At 34.8% G+C, this 24,108-nt stretch overlaps 1 protein-coding gene across 6 annotated transcripts in view; it reads left to right on the top strand.

Moving 5' to 3' along the window:
* Window positions 1-24,108, top strand: part of ATRNL1 (attractin like 1) — a 490,952-nt gene that overhangs the window by 78,081 nt on the left and 388,763 nt on the right. For all 6 annotated transcript variants that reach the window (XR_014317912.1, XM_082764804.1, XM_082764803.1 and 3 more), the window contains exons 9-13: window positions 1,552-1,735; window positions 4,218-4,372; window positions 16,075-16,159; window positions 18,059-18,267; window positions 20,629-20,747. Coding sequence is in view for 5 of the 6 variants with exons in the window: in XM_082764804.1 (XP_082620930.1) it covers window positions 1,552-1,735; window positions 4,218-4,372; window positions 16,075-16,159; window positions 18,059-18,267; window positions 20,629-20,747 (752 nt within the window). In the remaining variant the exon portion in view is untranslated. The remainder of the gene's footprint in view (window positions 1-1,551; window positions 1,736-4,217; window positions 4,373-16,074; window positions 16,160-18,058; window positions 18,268-20,628; window positions 20,748-24,108) is intronic.

Here is a 24,108-nt window from a genome sequence, read left to right as displayed (position 1 = left end):
TCAGCAGGTTGACTCCTCACCGGCCTCTATATGTAAATTGTATCAAGTAACCATACTTGTTGGAGAGGTAATATGTATGTAAAATGCAATGTTATTGTTATAAATTTGTTGATTGTATTCAGAATTGGAGTTCTTAATAGCTTGATAACATCCAAAATGGAGATTAGAATAAAATACAAGTTACATTGCAGTACATATTAATAATGTAAATGTATGGTATCAGGTATAGCTAATGTATTACACAAGTATCTTCATTTGTACATACACAAAAAAAAAATCAGCACATATCTTCCAGTTCAATCCTTATTTTATAATTTGATATAAGCATTTAGGAATAAAAGTGCTGTCTTGCGTTTCATAGAATTTTATTTTGTTACAGAAAAAATTTAACTTGTTTATAGAGGTGGTGTCAGGAAACTGCTTAATGAAAGTAGAATTGCAACCGTAATAACTGGAAGTTGTGAGTCGTTTCACTGAACAGAAGACTTCGGATAAAAAGGCAATCTTAAACTGCCTACATAATATCAGATAAAAATTGAAAAGGAGTTCAAACTCTCAGATGAAGCAGGATGTATGGTGTTGTGTGCTACACTTGGATAAGTAACTTTATAAAGGCAGCCAATTTAGGCTAAGAATTAGTAAAAGACTGCTCCACTTAGGAAGTCCTTGTCCACATTTTGCGTTCTTCTGGCATAATCTTCAAGAGGATGTAACCAAATTGATTTTTCCATTTTACGTGTATAGAATTGGCTTCCTCTTTATCATATAGTCTTTTGAATAAGCTGGCTTCTCCATGAATACCTATCTCCTGGCTTGCTCTTTGTGTGGCTCCTAACATCATCTGGCAAGGTGTTGGGGGGAAGAAGATTTCAGGACCACAGGCAACAAGAAATTATTCTATCTCTCTACCTTTTTCAGTGCTATAGCAAAATGTTTTCCTTCTGCATTTTAGTCTTCACTTGTAATAGCTTTTGTGAATGGTATTATTTGGTGTTTCAGTCATTTTACAATTCCCTAGTCTGTATCCATGTACACTTAGAGCTACCTTACTTTAAGTGTTTCTGTGATCTCAGAGATCACAGCAGTTCAATTACTGCCAGGCTTTTCCACCTGGTTGTCTCACAACTGAATACAGGTGTTCCTCATACAGCTGTAGTGCTTAATTCTCATGGGCCATCCCTGCTGGGACTAAATTATGGTTAAAACATAATTAATCTTAATTCTTTGTTTCATATTTTCCAAAGGGTGTTTTTTCTTCTGTTTTTGCTTGTGCTTGTACTGAACTGAGCATTTGGGGAGAGTATGAGATACTGCCTGGTACCTGTAACAACCACATTTATCATTTAATTAAGAATAGTTTATAGCAGTCTAATAATAGTATCCAATTGCAAATGTTTTGATACATGGGTGTAAAATTACTTTTTAAAACAGGTCCCTAGTTATTGCTATATTTAGAATTAGAGTGAAAATGATTTTACGTACTTGGAACATCTAGTGTTGTGTTTTAGAAATTGTAAGCCTGAAACCTATTCTTCTGTACATTTTTTCCAGGGTCAAATTCTTGGCTTGTACCAGAAACGAAAGGAGCTATTGTGCAAGGTGGATACGGCCATACTAGTGTCTACGATGAACTGACAAAATCTGTTTATGTCCATGGTGGATACAAAGCATTACCTGGTAACAAATATGGATTGGTTGATGATCTTTACAAATACGAAGTTAATACTAGAACATGGTAAGTCAGACTTATAATAGAGGATACTAAGTTATTTCTTACTCTATAAAAATCCATAAGCATAAAGGAAGCTTCTAGTAAAGTCGCATAGGAGCCTCCGTGTCCTTTGCATGTTGCAGAACAGTACGTTCTCTGCAACAAAATGAAAGAATTGTGGCAACGAATTAGGCTTTGAGCCAGCAGATTAATGGAGCTACACAACAAAGCAATAGTAGGGAGGAAGCTTAGCATATGTTCTAAATATATACATATAAATTAAGAAAAGATTGTCCTATTCTGACATAATCACCATGCAGAAATAGTACATGTGCTGCTACCACATGATATGAATGTACTGCTGATGCACATTCATGTACAAGTTAAGTAAATAAGTGGAGAACTCTAAGAATTATGGTAAGTTATTTTTCACAAAATTATCTGAAGGAAAAGGAAAGAATTCTTTTGATTGAATAGGGAACCTAGTGATTCATGTTCTGGCATTTCTATTTTTTCTCAGTTCCTTGTCCATCAATTTCTTTTAACTTGTGAATGCTCCATATGTATTATATATGCAAGCTGACCTTATTTTTTTGTTATTTCTTTCTTACCTTCAAGATGATTTGAGATCAAGATCTTTTTACTTCAAACATTTTATTCTTGCAATTTAGTGTTTGTCTTGAGCGCTAATGGCTTAACTTAAAGCACGCAAGACTTGCTCCCCGATCAGCCTGTTAGAAATATGTGGGTTTGATTTCACTGAGGGTCTTTATTTTGAATGTCACTAGTTCATGGTAGCTGGAAGCATTACATTTTTTTTGGTTACTTTTATATATTTTTAAATTGCTGGAATTTTAACACTCTCTTACTATATTCTTGGATCAAAGCGATATTGTATCCTGTGAAAGTCTATTCAACAATATAATAATAGTTATTTGAATATTATTATTCAGTATTACTTTAATAACTTATAATGAATGCTTCTATACTTACACTAAGTATAATACAACTTAGTATACTTAAAGAATTTAAGTTGTATTTGTTTCATGAATATTCTTTCATTGGAAGCCCTGCTATGGGACTGAAAACTGGTTGAGAGGATGGGACAAAGACACGATTACATAGGAGCAAAATCTTTGCTTCCTGTAGCAGTGAGCTTATAGTCAATATTCAAGATGTTCACTGAGGCAACTGAGCCTGAATGCATTACTGGTGGGGCAGTGCACAAGGCAAGGATAGTATCACAACTGATTTCAAATGCCTGTATGCCCATCCCAGCCCCCACTTTTTTTTTTTTTATGCATGCATTTGCTTGTACTCACTGTCTCTTTCTCTCCTCCTCTGCCTGATGTGGCTGAGGTTCATAGTTTGTTCTATGGTCTTGGCAGTCAAATCTGATTGCTTGTTTTATTCAGTGGCACATGGGTTTTCATTTTTCCATATTGATTAGGCATAAGCTTTGTTTCTTAAGATGCGAGGGGGGCACTGTGTTGTTTCCTAGTGTGGGCGCTATTTCTAATACATCATGAAGAAATACAGTGCTTGTAATACCTGTGTTGCTTAGCATTATTTGCATAATGTTGCATTGGTAATGGGGAGCAATGCTGTGCTGGGCTTAGATAATGTCTTGAAACCGTGGAAGCACCTACTTGCTTCTGGGTATTTCTGTTGCCATTGTAACATCATGTGGATAAATGTAACACTTGGCATCAATATGGTTAACCAGAGTTAATGCTTGCAGATACCTGCATATGTGCATAAATTAGGAATTCAGTGTAAAGTGTGCTGAGATGCATGATTTGCATAAGGTTGTTATGTGTTGGAGAGTTCTGAAGGTTGCTCTCATCAGCAATGCTTTTATTATAAATTGTGAAAATTGAGTTCGAATTAACAAACTTGATCTATATTACGCTTCTGTTGAATCTTGGGGAAAATGTGGCTGTTATAAGTAAGAGCAAACTATGCAAAAATGGAGAGAAGAAATCTATGGAAAAGATCTGTATGTGGTAACAGGGACTGGGGCAGCACAATTAATGTAGAAAACTGAGTAGCTGAAATAACTGTGGGGATTGCTAATATAACCCCTATGGAGAGCAGAGTCCTTAGCTTCCCCCAAGACAGTGTACAAACTCTTCAGGATTTTAGTCGCTAAGACAAGTATTTGTAAACTGTTGCAGGGCTGGACAATCAAGACAGGGCCTAGTATATAGCAATTACTCTAAATTAGGAGGTAGGAGCTATAGAGACAGGGTAAAGCGAAAGACATGCGAAGAAATCTATAGTAAGGTTGTCACTGATTTTAAACGCAAAGCTTTTTTTTTTTTTTAATGAATACTAAATATATTTGTTATGAATTCATAATCTTAAAAACAATGAATATATTTACTGTTTTCATTGTATTATATATTTTTTCCATCTATGAATGTTTCTATCTATAAACTTTCTCAGTGTATGTGTGAAGTTTTATGCATGTTAATATAAGTTACTTTGTTCTTCTATTTTGCAGGACTATTTTGAAAGAGAGTGGTTTTGCAAGGTATCTTCATTCAGCTGTCTTAATCAATGGAGCTATGCTCATTTTTGGTGGGAATACTCATAATGATACTTCCCTGAGTAATGGTGCAAAGTGCTTTTCTGCTGACTTTCTTGCATATGACATAGGTATGTATATGTACTCTATTTTTTGGTCATTTGAATTTTAAACAACAAAATGTCATTTTCTCAACTCCAGATAGCATGCTTTGTTAATGTCTCAATCACAAACACCTCGAAGTTATTTAAAAATTATACTGTAAAATTAAAGCCAGACTTTTTTTTTGTTCATTTCATAACAGTTTTAAGGTTTTGATTTGTGGGACAAAGCACGCTAGCTAAAATTAAGCACGTTAAAAAAATAAAAATTTGGTCATGTTCTCTTATGAATAACAGATATTACTAAATGAATTGTGAAAGTTAATACATTTCACTGTTTTTGAAATGTGTTGAACGAACAGTCTAGTGCTTATAACTACCAAGCATTGGTTTATTTTTCATACCTAACACCAATGTAGTACTAATGAAGGACAATGATGGAACTTTAAGAACATGTTTTCACCCAGGTAATGTTTGAGAAGTTCCTTAAAACGTTTGGAATTGAGGAGAGTTTGGAAAACATTGCTTAGTGCTTATATTGGAGTGCCACGATTGAAAATGAGGGATAGAGAAGCCAAAGTAGGCAGTGGTCCGAAAGGTGAGGCAGTTATCAGGTTGTGGTGGTCAGGAGAGTAGGAAAGCTGGATCTGCCACAAGCTGAAGAGCAATTTGGAAACATAAGAAGTCCATGCCACAAAGAAGCATGTAGAATGAGAACAAAGCAAAACAGGATCAAGAGAAACAGCCTCTTAGGATAGCAATTGTGGTAGGCAGCTGGTTGTAGCTGAATGGAGACAGGTTGGGGCTGATAGCAGAGCTTCATGGATCTTTCTGGATATCTTTCTCTGACAAGTTGCTCTCACCTGCTTCCATCCTCATGCATTTCAGATTAGAATATTAATTAAGCTTCCTACCTTCAAGACTGAAAAAGCATTATTTGATCAGGATGACTGGCTTGATAAATGTCTGTTTCAGTTGGAACAATACCTCACCCACAATCTTGAATGAGCAGTCTTGCTGAGTGGGAGGAGAGTTACGGGGGCAACTCCCCAGTACAGACTAATGGGATAACTACATTAAGTGAATCAGGGTGATGATAGAATTATAGGATGCTTTTGCATTGCTATGTTAAGGCTGAGCTTTGTTTCCATGGACAGCAGTGCAATGAAAGTGGTTAAGTTACTTGTGATTTCTTAGTTTTATGAGATGCAAGAAGTTCAGGTTTCTGAACTACCAAAACTACTAGTATGCAGTACAAATGTTAGAATACAGGCTTCATTCCCAGTGTCTGAAGGTTCAAAAGTTGAAGTAAAATAATTTCACCCAGGGAACTGAAAATTGGGAAATGTTAGAGCAGTTTGGGAAATACTTGCGCGTGGTCCTGTTGAGAATAACATGTGGGTAGAGATGACATCTTCTGGCAATTGTTTATTGCCTGGCTATAGTTGTAACAAAGGCTAAGACATGGTCCTTTTTATAGGAGTAGTTGATGCCTCTTTATTGGTTTGTGTATCTGTAAGCCATTCTGCATGTGTTCATAAGAATGTTATTTCTTATGTGTACATAAGAAAATAATTGGTAAATTTATCACATGGAACATATGTGCTGATTCCTGATGGTTCACTAAACAAGTGCATAAAGTCTTCTCAGTACAGCTCATTTTTTTTTTTTTTAACTGTATCCCTGTATTGCATATTCCATAGTTTCTTGTAGGTATCTGATGGCGTGAGCTATTGATTTCTGCCCCAATTTCAGTTTACATTTTGTTTTATTTTTTAATGAAACCGGGCTCCCCTCATTTTAAAGGATAATATTACTTACTGCTATACATTTATTTATTCAAAGTGGACTTGAGAGTATGAGTCTGGGGATCTGAATTAGTGTGTGTCTTGGACTTTGATACAGCAGGGCATTTTCATTCTACTTTATGAACATGTACTACACTGTTCTTAAGGATCAACAATATATCTGTTTTTCTACTTGATTACAATATTGAATATGGTATTTTTGTTTTCTTACAAGTCTCATTTTCCATGCATTATCAAGCTGGTGAAGTTCAAAAGAGATGTAGTAATTACTCTTCAAAAAAAAAAAAAAAAAAAAATCCATAAAGATTGAGTTGATACAAGCTTAATCTTCTGTATTATTCATTTGGGCAAATTAAATACACAGACTCATGGTACACATTAGATACAGACATACTTTTTCAGAAAGTAGTGAATATTTATTTTACTAAGAATTAGATAAATATAGAATGTGTATATTTCAGAATTTTCTGTGTATCATGAGCTTTTGAACAATGTTTAGAAGACAAAATATGCTATGTTATCAGTATTACGTTTTCTAGATACCTTGCAAATGATGGAGTGTTGTGCTGCATCTTGTAAAAAATGGGTGCTGTCTGGAAACCAGCTGAATCCTAGAGATAGAGCCTATACTATTTATGTTCAAGTTGGGCTATAGAATACTTTTGATTATATCTCTTATTATATGTGACATCGTTTTATGGATAGTTTGCTTCAGCTTTTTATTATCCATGAAAATGCTTACTGTTTTTCATATTAATGTGAAATAACTATTTGGAGACATTCGTCTCAGTTAAGTTTAGCTGCCTAAAAGGCTCATTTCTAATAACAATTGGTAATCTAGACTCCTGCTGAAGTCAATGCAGGGAGATAAGCATCTCCAGAGAACAATTTGTTTCACCAAGCTTAGGAGAGAATGATTTTTTCCATCTCCTCTGGAGCCAGCCATTGTTCTCTAGGTACTGAACTTAGTTTACATGCATAAGCTTTAGACAGCTAAACTTACATGTCATGAGCCAAGAAAGAGCTGAATTAAGTAATTTTAAATGCTTAAGGCATCTGAATATATTTGTTAATGCTAAAGACTCAGACATTTAGAGATGCTATAAAAATCTAAAATGATAAAAAAAAAAAAAAATAAAATAAAAATCAAGCTGCCCTTATTTTCATAACGTTGCTTCATGTATTTACTTAAATAACAGCAAGAAGACTGTATGATGAGAAGTCTGCAGCATAAAATGGGCTTTAGAAACATGGCCTTTGGTATGCTTTTGTTTTCTTCTCATGTCTTAACTCTGGGCTTGCCACCAAGTTGCTCTGGCAGCTCCATAAAGATCCTGAAATGGTTATCCTCATATTGGTGAGCTTTTTCTCCTGACTGTGCTGTTATTGCCTGCATAATGCTGAAAGAGGAACCATGTCAGTGGGGGACAGGGTTGTCACAGGGCTGTCCTGGAGTCTCTCGTTGACCTGCTCTTTTAGCTGATGTTTTTTACAGCTTTTCTTTATCTGATGTTCACTGGAGTTACCAGTGTTAGTTACCAGTTAACAGTTCAATACATAAAAAGGAGCTGGAAGCTGAAGGGCATCAACTTGCAAGATTCTGCTTATTACGGATGTAACTTCTGGTGTTGAAACTAGGATGTTAATTCAATTCTTCCATTACAGCATTTTGACGTATACTTGTAGCAATTTTCTCTCTTAAAAAAGCAACTTTATTAGTTATATATGGTATGCAATACTTGTGAAAATCTGTGCTCTGTGACAACTCTTTGGAAGTCAGGGAGTTATATACATGAAGGAATTTGTGTGTTGTCATACATAATAATTACAAGTAAGTTGAGATGTGTGTCTGAAAATCAGCCTGAATAGTTCCTATTAATAGGAGTTTATCTTTCAAAATAATTTGGTTTCCTTGTTCTTCTGTCTTTGTTGTGTAGTTGAGAAACTATGTTAGGAGCTATACCCCCATACAAACCACTTTGTGAAGACCTCTTATCCTTCATGACCAAGGACTACTTGGTGCAAGTTAGGAAAATTTGAGGACGTGCTTTTGCACGCATTTGCATAAATTTGAGTAAAAATAGCATATTTGGATCAGCTACTAAATGGGTTCCAATGTAATCTAAATGAGTTGAAAATGATTATGGATTCTTCTTGCTGTTAGCAGTCTCCTGTTACTCTAGTAATCACAGAAGTACCTCTAAGAGAAAGTAACAGAGCTCTCTGGTATTGTCCCAAGAAATACCTGAAGATACACTGTGAATATTGGGTGATGTTCCATCTTCTGGGCTATACCAACCAGTTTTGGGCCAAGAATTGTGTCTGGCTTGCAGAAAGAATCCTACTTTGCTCTGTTCTCTGTTATGGGCTTGGACTGAGGAGAGAGGTGCTTTATTTCTTCACTTTCATTCTGAGTCTGTGAATCTGGTGTGAAGACTTAAAGTGCCCATCATGTGTTTGACTTGCTTGTGTTGCCCTGTAATTGATGTTACAGTGTTGATGAATGTATTAAATAAATCTGATATCTTTGTGATTATTAGCACTACTGGAGATACTGTCTCTGAACGTATCTCAATTTCTCAAAATTAATGTAGTAGTTGAAATAACATTTTTCCTCAAAAATGTGGAACATGGGGTAATTGGCCAAAATTACTCCTATAAGCAATATGTAAAGGATGGGGATTGGTATTTGGAAAGATGTGACTGTGTGGGTTTTAATAGTCTGAAGGAGAGCTTAATTTTCAGCCGGGGAAGCTGTTGAAAGACTTTTTAAGACTCTTTTTTAAGACTCTTTAAAATAATAATAAAAAAAAAACTGTGTGTGAAACATGTATATATCTATACACACTCACACGTGTTTGTGTGCGTGTTTATTGAATAACTTGTTTTCAGCTCAACTGTAGATGAAAAATTCCAAAGCTGTGCTGTACTTTTAGGTTAAATTTTTGACGGATTAGTTTGGGATTAACAAGAATTCTCCCCCACCCCCCGTAAATCCACAGATCTAGGAGCTGTCCTCACCATCTCAGTCTCCGAAGCTTAAATCTTCCGTGTTTCTATTCTTATAAAGCTTAGGAAGTCATTTAGACTATATTTTATGAGGTTTTAGTTGCAAAGTTTGAAGATTTTTTTTTTTTTTTTTATTGACAAATTGTACATATAGAACCAAAATTTTAAACTGATTCTAACCACTGAGATTCATATTATTTAAAGGAAAAAAAAAAAAAAAGCTTTGTTTGAAAAGTAAGGATATTGATTTTAGTTCCTGGCCAAATTGCAATATTAATAAAGATACTTCTAAATGCCTAAAACACTTGTAGTTTCAGTATATGAAGTATTTGGTCTCTTTTTTGTTTCATGTATGCCAGTTAGTATCATATCTGGATTCTCTAGGAATTTGAGCAGAATGACAATTTCAAAAAAAAAAAAAAAAAAAAAAAAAAATCTCAAACCCAATCCCAAATCACTGTAATGTGGCAGTTGCTTACATCCCCTCTCCTAGTGGTAGCTGTATTGCATGATTGCTTGTGTCTAGGGGAGAGGGCAGTGAGTGAATGCATTTAAGACAACGTACTCTGCAAGGCTTCTTTTTTAGGTCTTACTGCATTCTGGTTTTCTGCTGATAGTTTATTATTGAGTAAATAACATGAATTCAATAGTTTATGAAAGACAGTGTTGTTTCTAAAATGTAAAGCTTCTTCCTTTTACCTGATGGAAAAAAATATTCAGAATTGATTGACTTTAATGTCACCTGAAATCAAACATTGCTTTTATTTTTGTAATAAAATGAATTATTTATTCATATCTTGCTTGTAAAATAAATTGCTTTTAACTCTTGTCTTGGTCATCCACAAAACTAGTGAACTTAAATGACTATTAAGTTTTTTTTCTCCTCCATGCAAAAATATGTTTGGACTTTTGTCCCTTCTTCCAAAATTACAAACAGATTATCAGTAAGCTACCACAATGAAAATGTAAAACAGTGTCTGTCATAGATTGCTTTATGTGTTCCTGAGTATTAAAGTCATAAATGTAGTTCTGGTGCAGTCTATAGCAGCAATCACCTCTGTCTCACTGTACAATTAGAAAAGCAAAACCATAATAATGTGCTAATTTCTGCCTTTAATAGTGGAACTCTTTTTTTTTGTTTTGTTTTGTTTTGTTTATTTTGTTAATATTGCTTTGGAGTTACTCTTATACATGTAGACCACACTCCGTTGTGTGTGTTAGATCTATAGTTAAAATTCCGTTCACATTGTTTCAAACATGTCTGCCTGTCTGGTTTGCTGAGGGTAAGGAGTTTATTATCTGAATAAAAAAAAATATATTTATATACATGTATATTGTTCAGTGTGCATGAATTGGAAAATTAGTGTTCTGCTTCTACGTAACTTTCATAGTGATGTAGATGTTTGTTTAGTTGTGATTTAGTTGTCTGGATTTTCTTCCTTCCCTCTCCCCCCCCCCCCCCCCCCCCCCAAAAAAAAAAAAACGGACAGAAATACAGTGCCTTTAAGTGCCTTTACTTTCTAAAGCTAACATTTCTGCTTTTACCAGAGTTTTTCCTGACCTTCCTACCAAAGTTAGTATAACTGTAATGAGGTAAAATAAAATTGGCAAAAATTGTCAGCAAGAAAAAAATATTTGATGATAGAAGATGTACTGCCAACACATGCAATAATCTTGCTTCATTATGCTTCTTCATTCTCCTAAACCTGGATGCTTAAATGTTTCTAAACAGATAAGCACCATTTACCTCTCTGTCTGTTCCTTTGTTTGTGTTTCTAAATAGATTTGTTAGTTAAACAGCAGGTTAAATGGGTGGTTACCAAATGTTATCCTGACATGACCCTTGAAATCTGAACACAAAGAAAAAATGTCCTTCTCCCATAGATATACGTTCTGTATGGTTAGTGATCCTTTATGAAGTTGTTTGAGTACTTTATAGCATTGATAAGACCAATTTCCTGGCTATTGCTGTATTTCAGCTCTTCTGTCATTCAAAAATGATGCTCAATTGCAAGAAGAGGAAGGAATTCTTGCTGTTGTGTACCACTAGGCTGTTGAAGTCATTGAAGTCACATGGCCAATGAATTCTACTTTGAAGATGAGTCCTGTGTTTTCTGGGGAATAATGTCATAATGTCCCTGAGGCTAACAGTGGATACAATACAGCAGCATGAATTTGATTAATCTGATGAAATAATTTTATTTTCGTAATTATTAAGTTCTTTGGCTTTGGAAAGAAACAAACAATATTTTGCAGATTCCTTTGTTTTCTTGCTATGAGAAAATATTTCTGTTCTTAATTTGGTAATAAATACCCAATGGAGTTTTCTAGAAAAAAAAATAATAAAGGAAAACTTTAATGAAAAAGTTGGAAATAGAAAATAGTTAAAATAATACTAGATAGATTTTGGGAGTCAAAGTTTAGCCCACAATTTTCATTTCATTTATAACATAACAATGTATTTTCAAATAGTTGCAAAAAATTAAAAATGTGGGTAGTGATATTATTTAATGTGGGTAGAATATTTAACAAATACTTGCACACAGAAATTAAAATTGTTGGCAAGGATCTTAGATGTCCTATTCTCTTAGTTTGATATTATCAAGAGGTCAAGATGCATTATATATTGTTTCCCATATTAAAAATAGGTTTTCATGTGATGCGCAGTGGTGGCTCACCGTAAGTCTACTAAACTGAGTGGTTCTTAGCAATACACGAACACCCAATCTGACATGGGATTCTACATGTCATAAAACTGTACTGCTGAGTTGCACAGGATTGAGCAGAGTTAATGGACTAGCATTTCAAATTATTTAAATACATTAAAATTGAGAAACTATTTGGTAAAATAAATGTATAGTGTGCAGTTTCTTAAACCTTTTACTACATTTGGAGCTACAGGTAGCGTTATCCCTAAACCTGCCTGCCAGTTCAAAAATACGGGTATAATTCTGGGAATAAAGTATGTAACACTATCCCTTTTTCAGAGACTGCCCCAGCTGCTAGGCTAGAGCAATGCCTATTTCTGACAGTATTCTTTATTCTTTTTTCTTGTTTTTTTTTTTTTTTTTTTTTCTCTCTCTTTTTTTTTTTTTTTCTCTCTCTTTTTTTTTTTTTTTTTTTTTCCTTTCCTGTTCATTGGAACAGCATTAACTTGGAGTAGTGACGAGTTACCTAGCTTGAAGGGTTAGAGCAGTTTCTTTGGAGATGGAAAGCTGTAGGTTTAAATCCCATTGGGTAGGAAATGAACCTGTTTTTCCTGAATCTTGGGTCATTACTCTAACTGCTATAAAATTATATAAAATAAGTCTTTTTTCTTTTATCATATTTTGGAGGTATGAGCCCTTTCAGTTCTTTAAAAGAAACAGTGTGAGCATCTCGTCAGATTCCAGCTCTGAGTGGGCATGGTGCTGCTGCTCAGTCTTGATTGCAGCACTGGGTAGGGGAGGAACATGAAGATGAGATGCAAATCACCTTTTCTTCTGTTCAGTGCCTGCATTTTCTTCCCTGAGTTCCTATAGTGTTTTCTGCAAAGGGAATATTTTGGTTCTTTGTTCTTCTCTATTGCTTACAAAATTTTGTAGTTTTGGGAGTGAGCTGTCAGGTTTTCCAGGGTTATTCTCATAGACTTTTTGCTCATTAAAAATAATTTAGTAAAAGGTGTCCATAGTACATCTAAGAAATCAGATGATGAAAAAGGTGAGTAGTCACCTCTAAAAACAGCTTGTAGTGTGCTGTTTTCAGATTTCTGTAAATCAGAATTTGAATTGTGGACAGTTAGGTGCTAAACTCATACAGCTTTCAAAAGCACTTTCATAACTTAATTCAGGCATGAAATATATAGGTGATTGGAATAAGTGTAGGTGTTGAGGCCTGTCACTTTGGAGAGTGCACCCTGCAGCGTGCTCTCCAGGGCAAAATTCATCTGAGGTTTTTTCTCTGCCAGCATCAGCTGGGTTGCCTCAAATTTGGTGCATGTCTCTGGTGTTTTATCTTTTATCACATATGCAATTTGGATGAGTGGTGAATCCAGTCTCAGAGCCATTTCTGTATCATCTTGCAAACATTTAATCTACACTAGGGAGGAGTACATATCTTTTTTCTTTACATGTAGAATTTGTTCTTGAAGTTGAAGCTTTACCAACAGGAAGGAAAGTCTTTGTGTTCCTCGTACTTTTCACTGACTACAAATTCTGCTCACCAGTATGGAATAAAAACTATCGTTCCTTTGTCTACTTAATAGCTGTTACTCTTAAAAGCAGTATACGTTTCCATGTGCCATATGTTATACTTGGTTACACCCAGACAAAATGGTAAATAGAATTTATCTCCCACTCACTACCTGCATAGTACTGTAAGAGTACATGATATTTTGCAGAGGAAGGTTATTTTATTCTTTATTCCTTAGAACTTACTATCATTATTAGATTTAATACAACAAAAACTACACTGAGAAGGCTACATTATTGATAAATAATGTTAAAAATCGCACTGTGTTTGCTATTTGTCACTTTCTTCGTGGCACTGTACAGTAAGTCTGGAGATTTAGATACTTTGAAATCTTCAGAAGTTTGAAGATAACTTCAGCATGGATGAATTCTGTTTGATTTTATACCGAAAATAAAAACAAAAACAAAATAAACAAACAAACAAACAAAAAAAACAACGAAACACCAGTTGGTTAACTATCTGTATTTCACATCAAGCAATCTGTACAGAGAAATTCTGATTAGGAATTTAAAGCTCAACAAATGGATTTCTCTTGTACAATGCTCTGTTCAGTCTTCAGTAGTCACTGAGAAGGCTAGGAGGAGATAAGAGAGAAGGCTATTTGTAACATGCTTACCTCCCCTTTTCCTCTTGTGCTCTGTTGGAAAGACCTGCCAGTTTGACAAATACCATCAGTAAGCTAGGAGTTATTATATCTTCAGCCCTCAAGGATTTCTTATCTGAAAACCAGCCTTTATTATGGTTTTATGGTTTTCTTTCAGTGTTAAATCCGTCTTTTTTCTTAAATAACTTTCTAAGTGCGAGAAGCATTCTATATTTGTGTGTGTTTGTACACATATGAAAAAAATGATGTGCAGTGCTTTTCCTAGATCTGATGAAAATTTAGTGTTTTTTTAAATGTTTCCTTTACTATCATTGACATACAAGCTCAAACATGCTGCTTCTGTTAACATGCAATGAATTATAGCAGCAAGAACTTGGTTTTATAATATATCAAAGATTATGCTGATCAAATATAACGTTAAAAATCTTTGCTTTTATAAAATGAAAATACATTCCCCAAATAGAAATTGAATACGCAATTGTTGATCGTTTTTATTTTACAGTAAATAATATTGCTCTTAGTATCATTTTTTTTACATAATTCAAACACCATAGAGGTATCAAATGGCAATGTTATGCTGAGATACGAAGAATATACAGTTTTTATATTAGACGTTTTTCCCATCTTCATCTGAACCTTATTATCATAGACAGTTAATTGGTGCCCTAATACCCCTAGTACTGTGATCTCTTCTGTGCAAATGGCTCAAAAACATCTCTGTCATATATGTGCTTACACTGTTATATTTCAGTAGAGCAAATCAAAAGGAAGTTATGAGAGCTGAAGTGTGTTACCATATCATCATATTATAATATCAGCAGTGACAGAAGGTAGAAGTTGAGAAAGGAGAGGGATTCTGGCAGTTGTGGCAGCTATCAGTCCTATAAGATAGTGAACAAAACCTTTCTACACTTTGTTTTTCTTCAAACTATTAAATTCAGAGTCTACCATCTCCTGTTGAAATTATTGCTGTTTGGACCATCTGTATTACTCTGGTAATGATGCGCTTTTAGTTTCTGTTTCCAATTTATAGAAAGATGTAATTGATTTATCTATTGCAGCCACAGTCTCACTCTGGCTTTTATGGGCTCAGGCTGTGATTCCGTGGAAGCTGAAGTCAATTGAGCTGCTTATTACTGCGGTTTTGCCCGTAGCTATGCTCTCCTGCCTCTTCTCATGTGCCAAATCCACCAACCTGCTTCAGCATGGTATTGTAACAGGAAGCTAAACAGACAAAGAGCAGAATGATTTTCTGCTTTAGAAGTGCCAGAACAGCAGCTCCAGCAAGAGGTGAACTGTTCTGACGGTGGCAATGAGAATGCGATCAGTCTAGCCAGAGTGTAACACTGACTGTATAACACTGACCTTACTTATAATTTGTCTCTCTTAGATTTTCTAATATCTGTTGTTGTTTCAAGCTGAGGATGAAGGAGAAGAGGTGTTAAGATTTCTTTTTTAATTAGTATTATTTTAACCTTAAGCAGACTTCCTTGAACTATGTGGTCTCTGATATTCCTTTATTTTTCAGTTGTATTTGTATCTTGTGTAAATTATTCCATTCTAAACAAACAAAAAATAAATGCTGATGAGTGTACAGCGTAACTTATTTAGACACGGTTGTCATTAGAATCATATAGATTAAGTAATTTGGAAATACTAGGTAAAAATCAACCTGTGTGATAATTGCATTAACAGTCTCGAAAGCCTGAGGTTTCCTGGGGGGGGGGAGGAACGACAGAAAAGAAAAACAAGTCCATCTGATTTTGTAGAAAGCTTAGTTATAAATACTAAAACAAAGCAGAAGCTAATATTATGAAAGATATGAATGATTTTAAATATATCAGAATCAAAAATTGTACTTCAGAGTCGGTGAGACTGATAGGTAATAAAAGTATGTAAGAACTTTGGAAGAAGATAGCCTCCTTTCTCTCATCAGTGGAGGTAAACTCAGCTACATAGGGATTAAAGTTAGTTGATACTTAAAATATGGGAGAATGTCTGATAAAATCAATTTTGCACGTTTTTCTGAAAATGTTGATGTTATTTTGTATAATACCACATGCTTTCATTTCATTTTTCAGCTTGTGACGAATGGAAGATTTTACCAAAACCTAATTTGCACCGAGATGTCAACAGATTTGGTCACACTGCTGTTGTCAGTAATGGGTAAATGAAGCATATTTTAAATTTTCCTGACCATCATTGGGAATGAAAAACTGTCCGCAATTATCTCCATGTGAAGTATGGCTCAATGACATATAACTAGTATAATTTATTTACATGAAAAATAGTGCTTAGCAGTGGCTTTACGTGTCTTAAGTAATCAGTAGCACTAATCAGCAATTCAACATGTTATGGAACCTGTTCAGTGGCATTTTATACCAACTTTATAGTGTACTGAGGTATTCCCCAATATTATGAAGTACAGTGAATTTGAAATTCAGTACCAACTATGACTGTCACTTAAGTGTAATGGGAGAAATATTTTTCTCTTTTGAGCATATTATGAATCCTTGTTCTTCTATAATCATAAAGTCAAAAACATGTAACTGAAATTTACTTACTGGGGGAAAAGCCAGATTTTGAAGATGCTGATAGTGATCGTCATCAACCACTTGCAGGAAAAGGAGAAGCCTGCCACTATCAGACTATATAAAGTATATTGCTTATACTCCGTAAAATATAGCATACTTTCATGTCATTTGCTATGAGCAGAATTGCTTAATAAATCATTGCATAGAAACAGGAGATGGATCTGGAGTTTGCTGGATTTAGTGCCCGAGCTCTCTGCTTCCCCCACTCCAACCTACAAAGATGAAATTGTAGGACAAATGTCTCTTTTGTGATGGCAAAGTTGTAGAAAACTGTAGTCAGGTTTGCCTTTTTTTTTTTTTTTTTTTTTTTAAATTTTCACTGGTTGCCAAATGACTTAATGGCTGACAATTGCAATGCTACAGATGACCATCCCAAAATGTGTACTATGGATCATTCTATGTTATTCAGCGTCCTTTTAAGCTTAGTATTTAGATATATATTTAAGGTAATCTACAGATTGTCTACACAGGAATAAAGTCTAGGTCAAAAATAAGTCATAAAAAATAATTCAAATCAGAGTTTAACAGATTTTAACAAAAGTAATAGCAGTAATTTGCAATTCTGTGCATAGCGCTTGAAGTTGATCAGCAGATTACTTCATTAAGAGAAAATTGGAATGAGAAATTTTAGCAAGTGGTAGTTTTTCACACGTTGATCTGTGTTTTAAAACATCTAAGCTATGCCTGATACTTCCAGAAATTTGTTTTTTGAGTGAGTAAGAGTCAAGTGAAAATGCTTGTGTTTCTTTTCTAGAACTTAATGTTTTTAGAAGGGTTTTATGTAGAAAATAATGCAATATGAGATGCTCTCTAAAGGTTTATGTTATTGGTAACTATATGATTTATTCTATTTTAAGAGTATACAATACAACAGATATGCAAGTTCTTTCTTAATATCTTTTGAGTCCTTTCTTACCATTAAAGGGGTAGAAAAGAGTAAGGTCTCAAGTCTATTCTGGCTTTGATGTCAGCAGTTACTGTGCTGGAAATGGTACTAAAGAATACCAAATATCCATCAAAAAAAATACCAAACATCCACCAAGAAAACCGAATATCCATCTCCTGATTATTATTTGCAGTCTTGGAAATATTGAAGAAAAAATGTTCTTACTTCCTGTAGCTTATTTTATAATGCTCTGTTCTCTTATTATCTAACTCCAAAACTGAGTACTGTTTCCTGCATAGTCATTCTTTCTTACCAGACGTTTGGTATGTGTCACTGTCTAATACATACAGCACAGCCAACATTGAGCAATTTTTTTGTTAATCTAAACTTCTGTGGAGAAATATATAGAAAAACTTATCAATCTTCATAATGGAACCATTGACAGAGTCTTGATTAGAGAGAACTGAAGAATGTTTTTTATAATAATATGTGTTATTTTTTATTACATATCAGGACAGCTAAAGAAAACAAGAAAATTTATTTATAGCTGCTGTAAGTTATATTTACTTGTTTTTTTCCTAATAGGTCAATGTACATATTTGGAGGCTTTTCAAGTGTTCTTTTGAATGACATACTTGTATACAAGCCTCCGAACTGTGAAGCATTCAGAGATGAAGAGCTATGTAAAAATGCTCGTCCAGGGATAAGGTGTCTGTGGAACAAAAAACATTGTGAGTCCTGGGAATCTGGAAATGCCAACAACATCCTCCGAGCAAAATGTCCTAAGAAAACAAGTAAGTGATTTCTAGTCTTACAGTGTCAAATTTGCAGTGCAGTGTAGGAGATAATGGTGGAGTGGGGTGACAAAATAAAAATAGGAAAAAAAAATGGTGGAAATAGTGGACCAGACTGTTTAGACAGTTCTTCTCCAAGGATACCCAATGCAAGAGATCTAGGGAATAAGTTCTAAAATCATTCCACACCAGGTTATTTGGGGATTTTTAAAGTAGGGGCAGAAAAACACAGCCTTAAGGTCCTAAGGGATACAAAATGTAAGAAGGTTCAAAGAGAAGAATTTACATAAAATTACTTTAGATTGAATTTGGCTTACTGTTTTCGAAGCACTTGAGGGTTGAGCTTTGAGATAACGTCTCAAATTAGTTTTCCTCTTTCTCCACCTTGAATGGAGATATTCCTGGAATGGACACTCACCCACCCACACCTCATGTTGCCCTAATTCCAAGAATTCAGCAGTCAGAGCACAGCTGGCCCCTGCAGGTGATTACAGGCACGTTGCATAGTTATGTCTTTATATACTGGTAACAGGAGGGAAAACATCACTGTTTCAAGTAGATTACATATCAATAGGAATATTTCTGTAGCATAAAATAGCATGGATACAGCTGGAAACAAACTTAAGACAAATAAGCCCTTTGCTATGCTATGTCAAAGTTTGCCTAGTGAATTTCTGTGTGGTGTTGTGATAGCCATATTGTTTGAAACAGCAATTGAGCATTATGAATAACTGTAGCACTTTATTCCTAAGGTTTTGTCATGTCATAAATAACTTCCTGGTGAAAGTGTTGTTCTTAGCTTACATGAACAGAATATGTATCACTGCTACATAAATTTTATCTTCACATCTTTCCTTGCAGCATAGTATAAAATCACCAACCAACCAAATTTTGGCTGTGCACTAAATGCACAAACTGCCATATTAGCCAACTGCCAGTCTACTTGCAGTGCTGGTTAACAAATTATTAGCTCTGCTTTTAGTGCTTCAAGACTTTTTTTTTCTGTTAGCTTTCATTTATTTCTGAACAAGCTATACATTTGCAAACTTGGAAAACGGGTGCGTTACGTATCAAAAAGTTTATCTAGGTAGTTTTCTGAGGAACAGCTTTTGTACTATTTCATAATTCCGTATATTTCCTTATATATAATTATATGTAATTTCCTTATATATAATTATAATTCTTCATATTCCTTATAAAAAGAAGAATCTTAAGAATATTAATTCAGAAGTAATACAGATGAAAGTGGATCTTATTTTCAAAAAAAAAAAAAAAAAAAGAGAAAAGCTGATTAAAGAAACAAAATGAAGTCAGGCTGAACAAAATAAAAAAGGTTGGCCCAACTTCCAAAATGGAAGATGCATACAAGAGACGAGGTACTGAGAATTGCAGTTCTGAAGAAACTTTGTGGACCCTTGCTAAATGGACATCACTGCTTTGATGTTGTCAAATCCTTCAATCCTTGCCGTTTCAGGTGGTAATGTTCTGCCAAAAGCCAACTTTTAATTATATTCTTGGCTCAAGTGTTATCTGTTTGAGAGTATCTTGTGAGAAACTGATGATACTAAAAGATAAGCAGAAATGTCAGTTGATTTGTAAAAGATCAATTCTTGTATAACAAGCCTTCCCTGGCAAGGGAATCTCTTAAACTTACACGATCCCAAGACCTCTGCATAACTGTAGAAGTGTTAAAGACAGTAATCAGTGTAGGAGGTGGTGGGACTTCTCCTGGTTGGGTCATGGTGATTTTGCAATTTTTAACTTCCTTTTAACAGAAGTAAGCATTTCTGTGTTTCAAACTCTTGTAAATAACATACATTTCAGTCCAAGTCCTAAAAGTGTTATTTAGTGAATTTAACATGAACCTTTTCCTGCGAGATTTTTTTTTCTGCAGAAAGGATAGAACTCTAAATTTCCAACCGTTATTAGGTTTATAAATTAAGAAGACTTAAATATTTGTGAGTTGCTAATAGCTATCTTAGATTTTTTATTTACAACTTTTACCATTGCCTTCTTGCATAGTGATCTACATTTATATCAGAAATCCACATCCAAAGAAAAACTTTTTTCTGTATTAAAGGAGTGAACAATCAATAGTTTAAGAAACTTTCTGATAGACTGAATTTATACACTATCCTAAAAGTGCTTACATGCTACAAATCAGTGAGTATTCCTTCAGTTTATCTGAGACTTCTGAACCTTCAAATGTTGTTATTACTGGAGGAATTTTTAAAAGAGTAATAATTAATAGCTACAGTTCAAATAAAGGATATAACAGAAGATACTCTAGGCAAGTGTTTAAAATGTGGTACTATTCTCCTTCAGCATGATGTTTCTTTTTGACTTTCATTTGTATTACAGTTGCTGCAGATGACAGATGTTACCGATACGCAGACTGTGCAAGCTGTACTGCCAATACAAACGGGTGCCAGTGGTGTGACGACAAGAAGTGCATTTCAGCAAACAGTAACTGTAGCATGGTGAGTCTCTGCAAATCTATGATCATGTTATTAATGTTGTAGTTTTTTCCTAGCTAAACCAGAGGCCTGTTACACCAACTGCAAGCAGAATAGTAGATTAATAGTACTTTGTTTTGAACATAATCACAATTGCCTGGCTTTTGCAGTGAAAATCTTGCAGAGGGCAGAGTTGGACTGCAGCAAAGATATCCATTCCAGGGGGGAAAAAAAAAAAAAGGGTAATGTTAGCCCTCTGTATATCTCTCAAGACAAATACTATTATCTCCTAATTAATGACCTTTGGAATGTTCTTGACTCATTATTAACCACATACAGTATGCAGGCAGAAAGTCTGGAATCCCATGAAGTGTGGCAGTTGTTTTTATTTTTTTTTTCCTATAAAAAAAACAGGTCAGTCTTTTTAGTCCTGATGTTCAGATCACTGATCATCACACAAATGTTTTTATTTAAGTCACAGAGTTAATTGTCATTTTATTAGAGCATGAGTCTGTGTCAACACAAGACCAAGCAGTTTGTGATGATTTGATAAGATTGTTCTGATCCTTGTAAATATAAGCAATACACACCTATAGATTTAAATAAATTTATATTTTTCTTTTTTTTTAACGTTGCTTACCATGCTTTTTACTTTGTTCTCTACCATCTGCTGCATCTCTTGCTTATTCATTTGATTTTTGAGAAGCTTATAATATTTTATTAGCTTGATAAATTTTGTTTCCTATATTTTTTCTGCTAGTTCCAGACACCACCTGTACTGGAGTTCAAAATCCTTTCTTTAGATGCTTCCATTAGGAAAAGTGGCTTGCTCTCTAATTTGAACCTGATGTAAATAAACCTTTTTCTCCAGACAGACAAATTAAGGCATGAGTTGGATTGACTCTGACACAAAGCTTGCCCATCCAGAGTGAGAACAGCCAATTCCAATCACTGGCGTTTGCAGGCAGTCACTACTAATAAAAGCAATGCAGATGTAACTTCATTAGCAGCCATATTATAACTGTCTGCCAGACTGATTTCATATTCCAGGCTCTGATGGTTAGTTTCTTTTGTGATCTACAAGGGCTCTTCCTTCCCTAACACAGCATAATGTGTTAAGTGCCAATTTTCAAGCAGTGGCTTTCAACTCTTAAGCAAGGAATAGTTGCTAAGGAGCAGACTGTCTTCATCCCCAAGAAATGTGGAGCATTGGCTGTTTTAGAACAGGTTTCTCAATTCAATATCCCTCTTTGTTAACTGTTCATAACGAAGGTTGTCAGCTTAATTAGCAACTGATGCGTCAATCCTCTCTATATCATTTCTTACCTTTTATCCAGGTTTTGAAGTGGATAGAAAAAGCTGTGAGTGGAGTTGGGATAGTAAAGAATAGGATAGTGAAAATTCATCCAAATGATTTCTGAAAAGAAATTTCAAAATTAGTGTATTGGCTGGGAGGCTATGGAGACGGATTTTTGCAGCTATCAACATAAACCTACCAAAATAGCATCAGCAGAATGGCACCATGTGGAGAAATGGCACAGATCAGGCTGATTAACCATTTTCATAGACTGCTACTTCTGGACTAGGCCCACAATATGAAAATGTTGTGACAGTACTGTGGTGGTACTGTCAAGTAACAAACTGAGGACTCAGGAATACCACAAAGAGATGCTCCCTTTTTGCAGCTGTGCGGAGTCATTGATTTATTGCTTCGATCATAGAACATCCAGATGAGAAAGACAATAACATTTCAGAATCCGTTGTTTTCCCTCCACTGAAACTGGCCAGCATACTGAAGATATGTTGGCAATCAGTTTGGCATTGGCCTGATGGTCATGGATGTTTGCAAAGCAGTGACTGTTCTGGAAGGGCTATAAAATAGGGAAATTTCCCTGAAATAACTCTGCTGTTTGGGCAGATGGACCTCATAAGTAGTACTAATGCACTGATGATGCACACATACCTACCTATGCTCACCATCTGATGTGAGTCAGCACATTAACAGGATGCTCTGTTCCACTACTGTGCAGGCACTACTGTGTGGATCATCAAAGTATAACATAATACTCATATCGAGTGTAATTGTGAGCAGATGCTTTCAGTGCCACGTTGTTCTGGAGGCCTGGCTTGTTTCAGCACTAGCAATCTGGATTCTTTTTTTTTCCCCCAGTAAAAACTCAGCTACAAGAAATACGTGTGCATACTATAATCCTAATTAACCCATCATGCCTCATGAAAATGTTGAGGGACGAAGGCTTATTCTCTCTTACCCAAGTGGGAAACTTGACTTAAAATATGTGGAATGTGTCAAGATGGTACTGAAATTTGTCTTTGGCTCATGAGTAGATTTGATCAGAATGCTAACTATGGTGCCTTGTCAATTTTTTTTTTTAACCACTAAAGGTATGTATTAGAGATGGTGTCTGTTATAATAAAAATTTTGAAGGTTGTCTTGAGAAATTGAGCCACTGAAATTTCCCAGACTGATTACAGTGGTTTTACATAGTGCTCTGAATTTATTCTGTAGCCATATGTAATGCTTGTATGCAAAATAAAAAATGGTATTTCATTTTTATCTTTGTTACTGATGAATGCTGAAGATGGCAAGATCACTTACTCTCCCTTGGTTCAAAAATGTGCAAGTACAGATACTGGTTTGCTACAGGGGCTGAAGTGAGTTATAATCTCATTAATACTACATACTCACAGTACAGACTTCATGAAATATGTCACACTAATCTCTGCATAATCTCCTCTTACAAGCTCTTCCATGGACAATTGCATCCAGTGCAACAATGGATTTTTAAACAGGAATATCAGGGCTTCTGAAACCTAATGGAATTGCGCGTATTCCTTGAAGCACAGCATACCAGCCTTTCCTAAAATTATAGGAAATAGCTTTCTCTCTTTGCTTTTTTCTTTATCTTCTCTGTTTCACATTTCATTCTGTTTCCGTCAAAAAAAAAAAAAAAAAAAAAAAGTGTGTCCTGCTTGTGATTTTTGTGGTGATCTGATTTCTGTGGAGTAGATTGTATTGACTTTTACCAGAAGTTCACTGATCGTTGCATTGATCTTGCATTTCAACAACTTTCACTTGTACTGTCTGATATCCTAAGTGTCTTCCTGGTCCTCAGTGATTCTGATGTGTTTTGCCTGTTTTTTGATAGAGGAGGAAGATGATGTAGATCTGTTTAATTTTTTTTATGAAGCTATATTCACTTTACACCTCTGCATATGGAAAACTTTATCTTGCATATACTTAGCAGCGATACTCGCTGATTATGTTCAGAAAACTGAATGTATGCATATTCTATAATGGAAATTTTCTAAAAAAAAAAAAAAAAGAAAAATCCTGTTAATTTTACATTTTTACCTTCAAATCTTT

The sequence above is a fragment of the Aythya marila genome (assembly GCF_965140915.1).
Source record: "Aythya marila genome assembly, chromosome: 7".
NCBI classification, from domain to species: Eukaryota; Metazoa; Chordata; class Aves; order Anseriformes; family Anatidae; genus Aythya; species Aythya marila.
The sequence above is the reverse complement of the archived record's forward strand: the minus strand, read 5'-3'. Positions and strand labels throughout refer to the sequence as shown.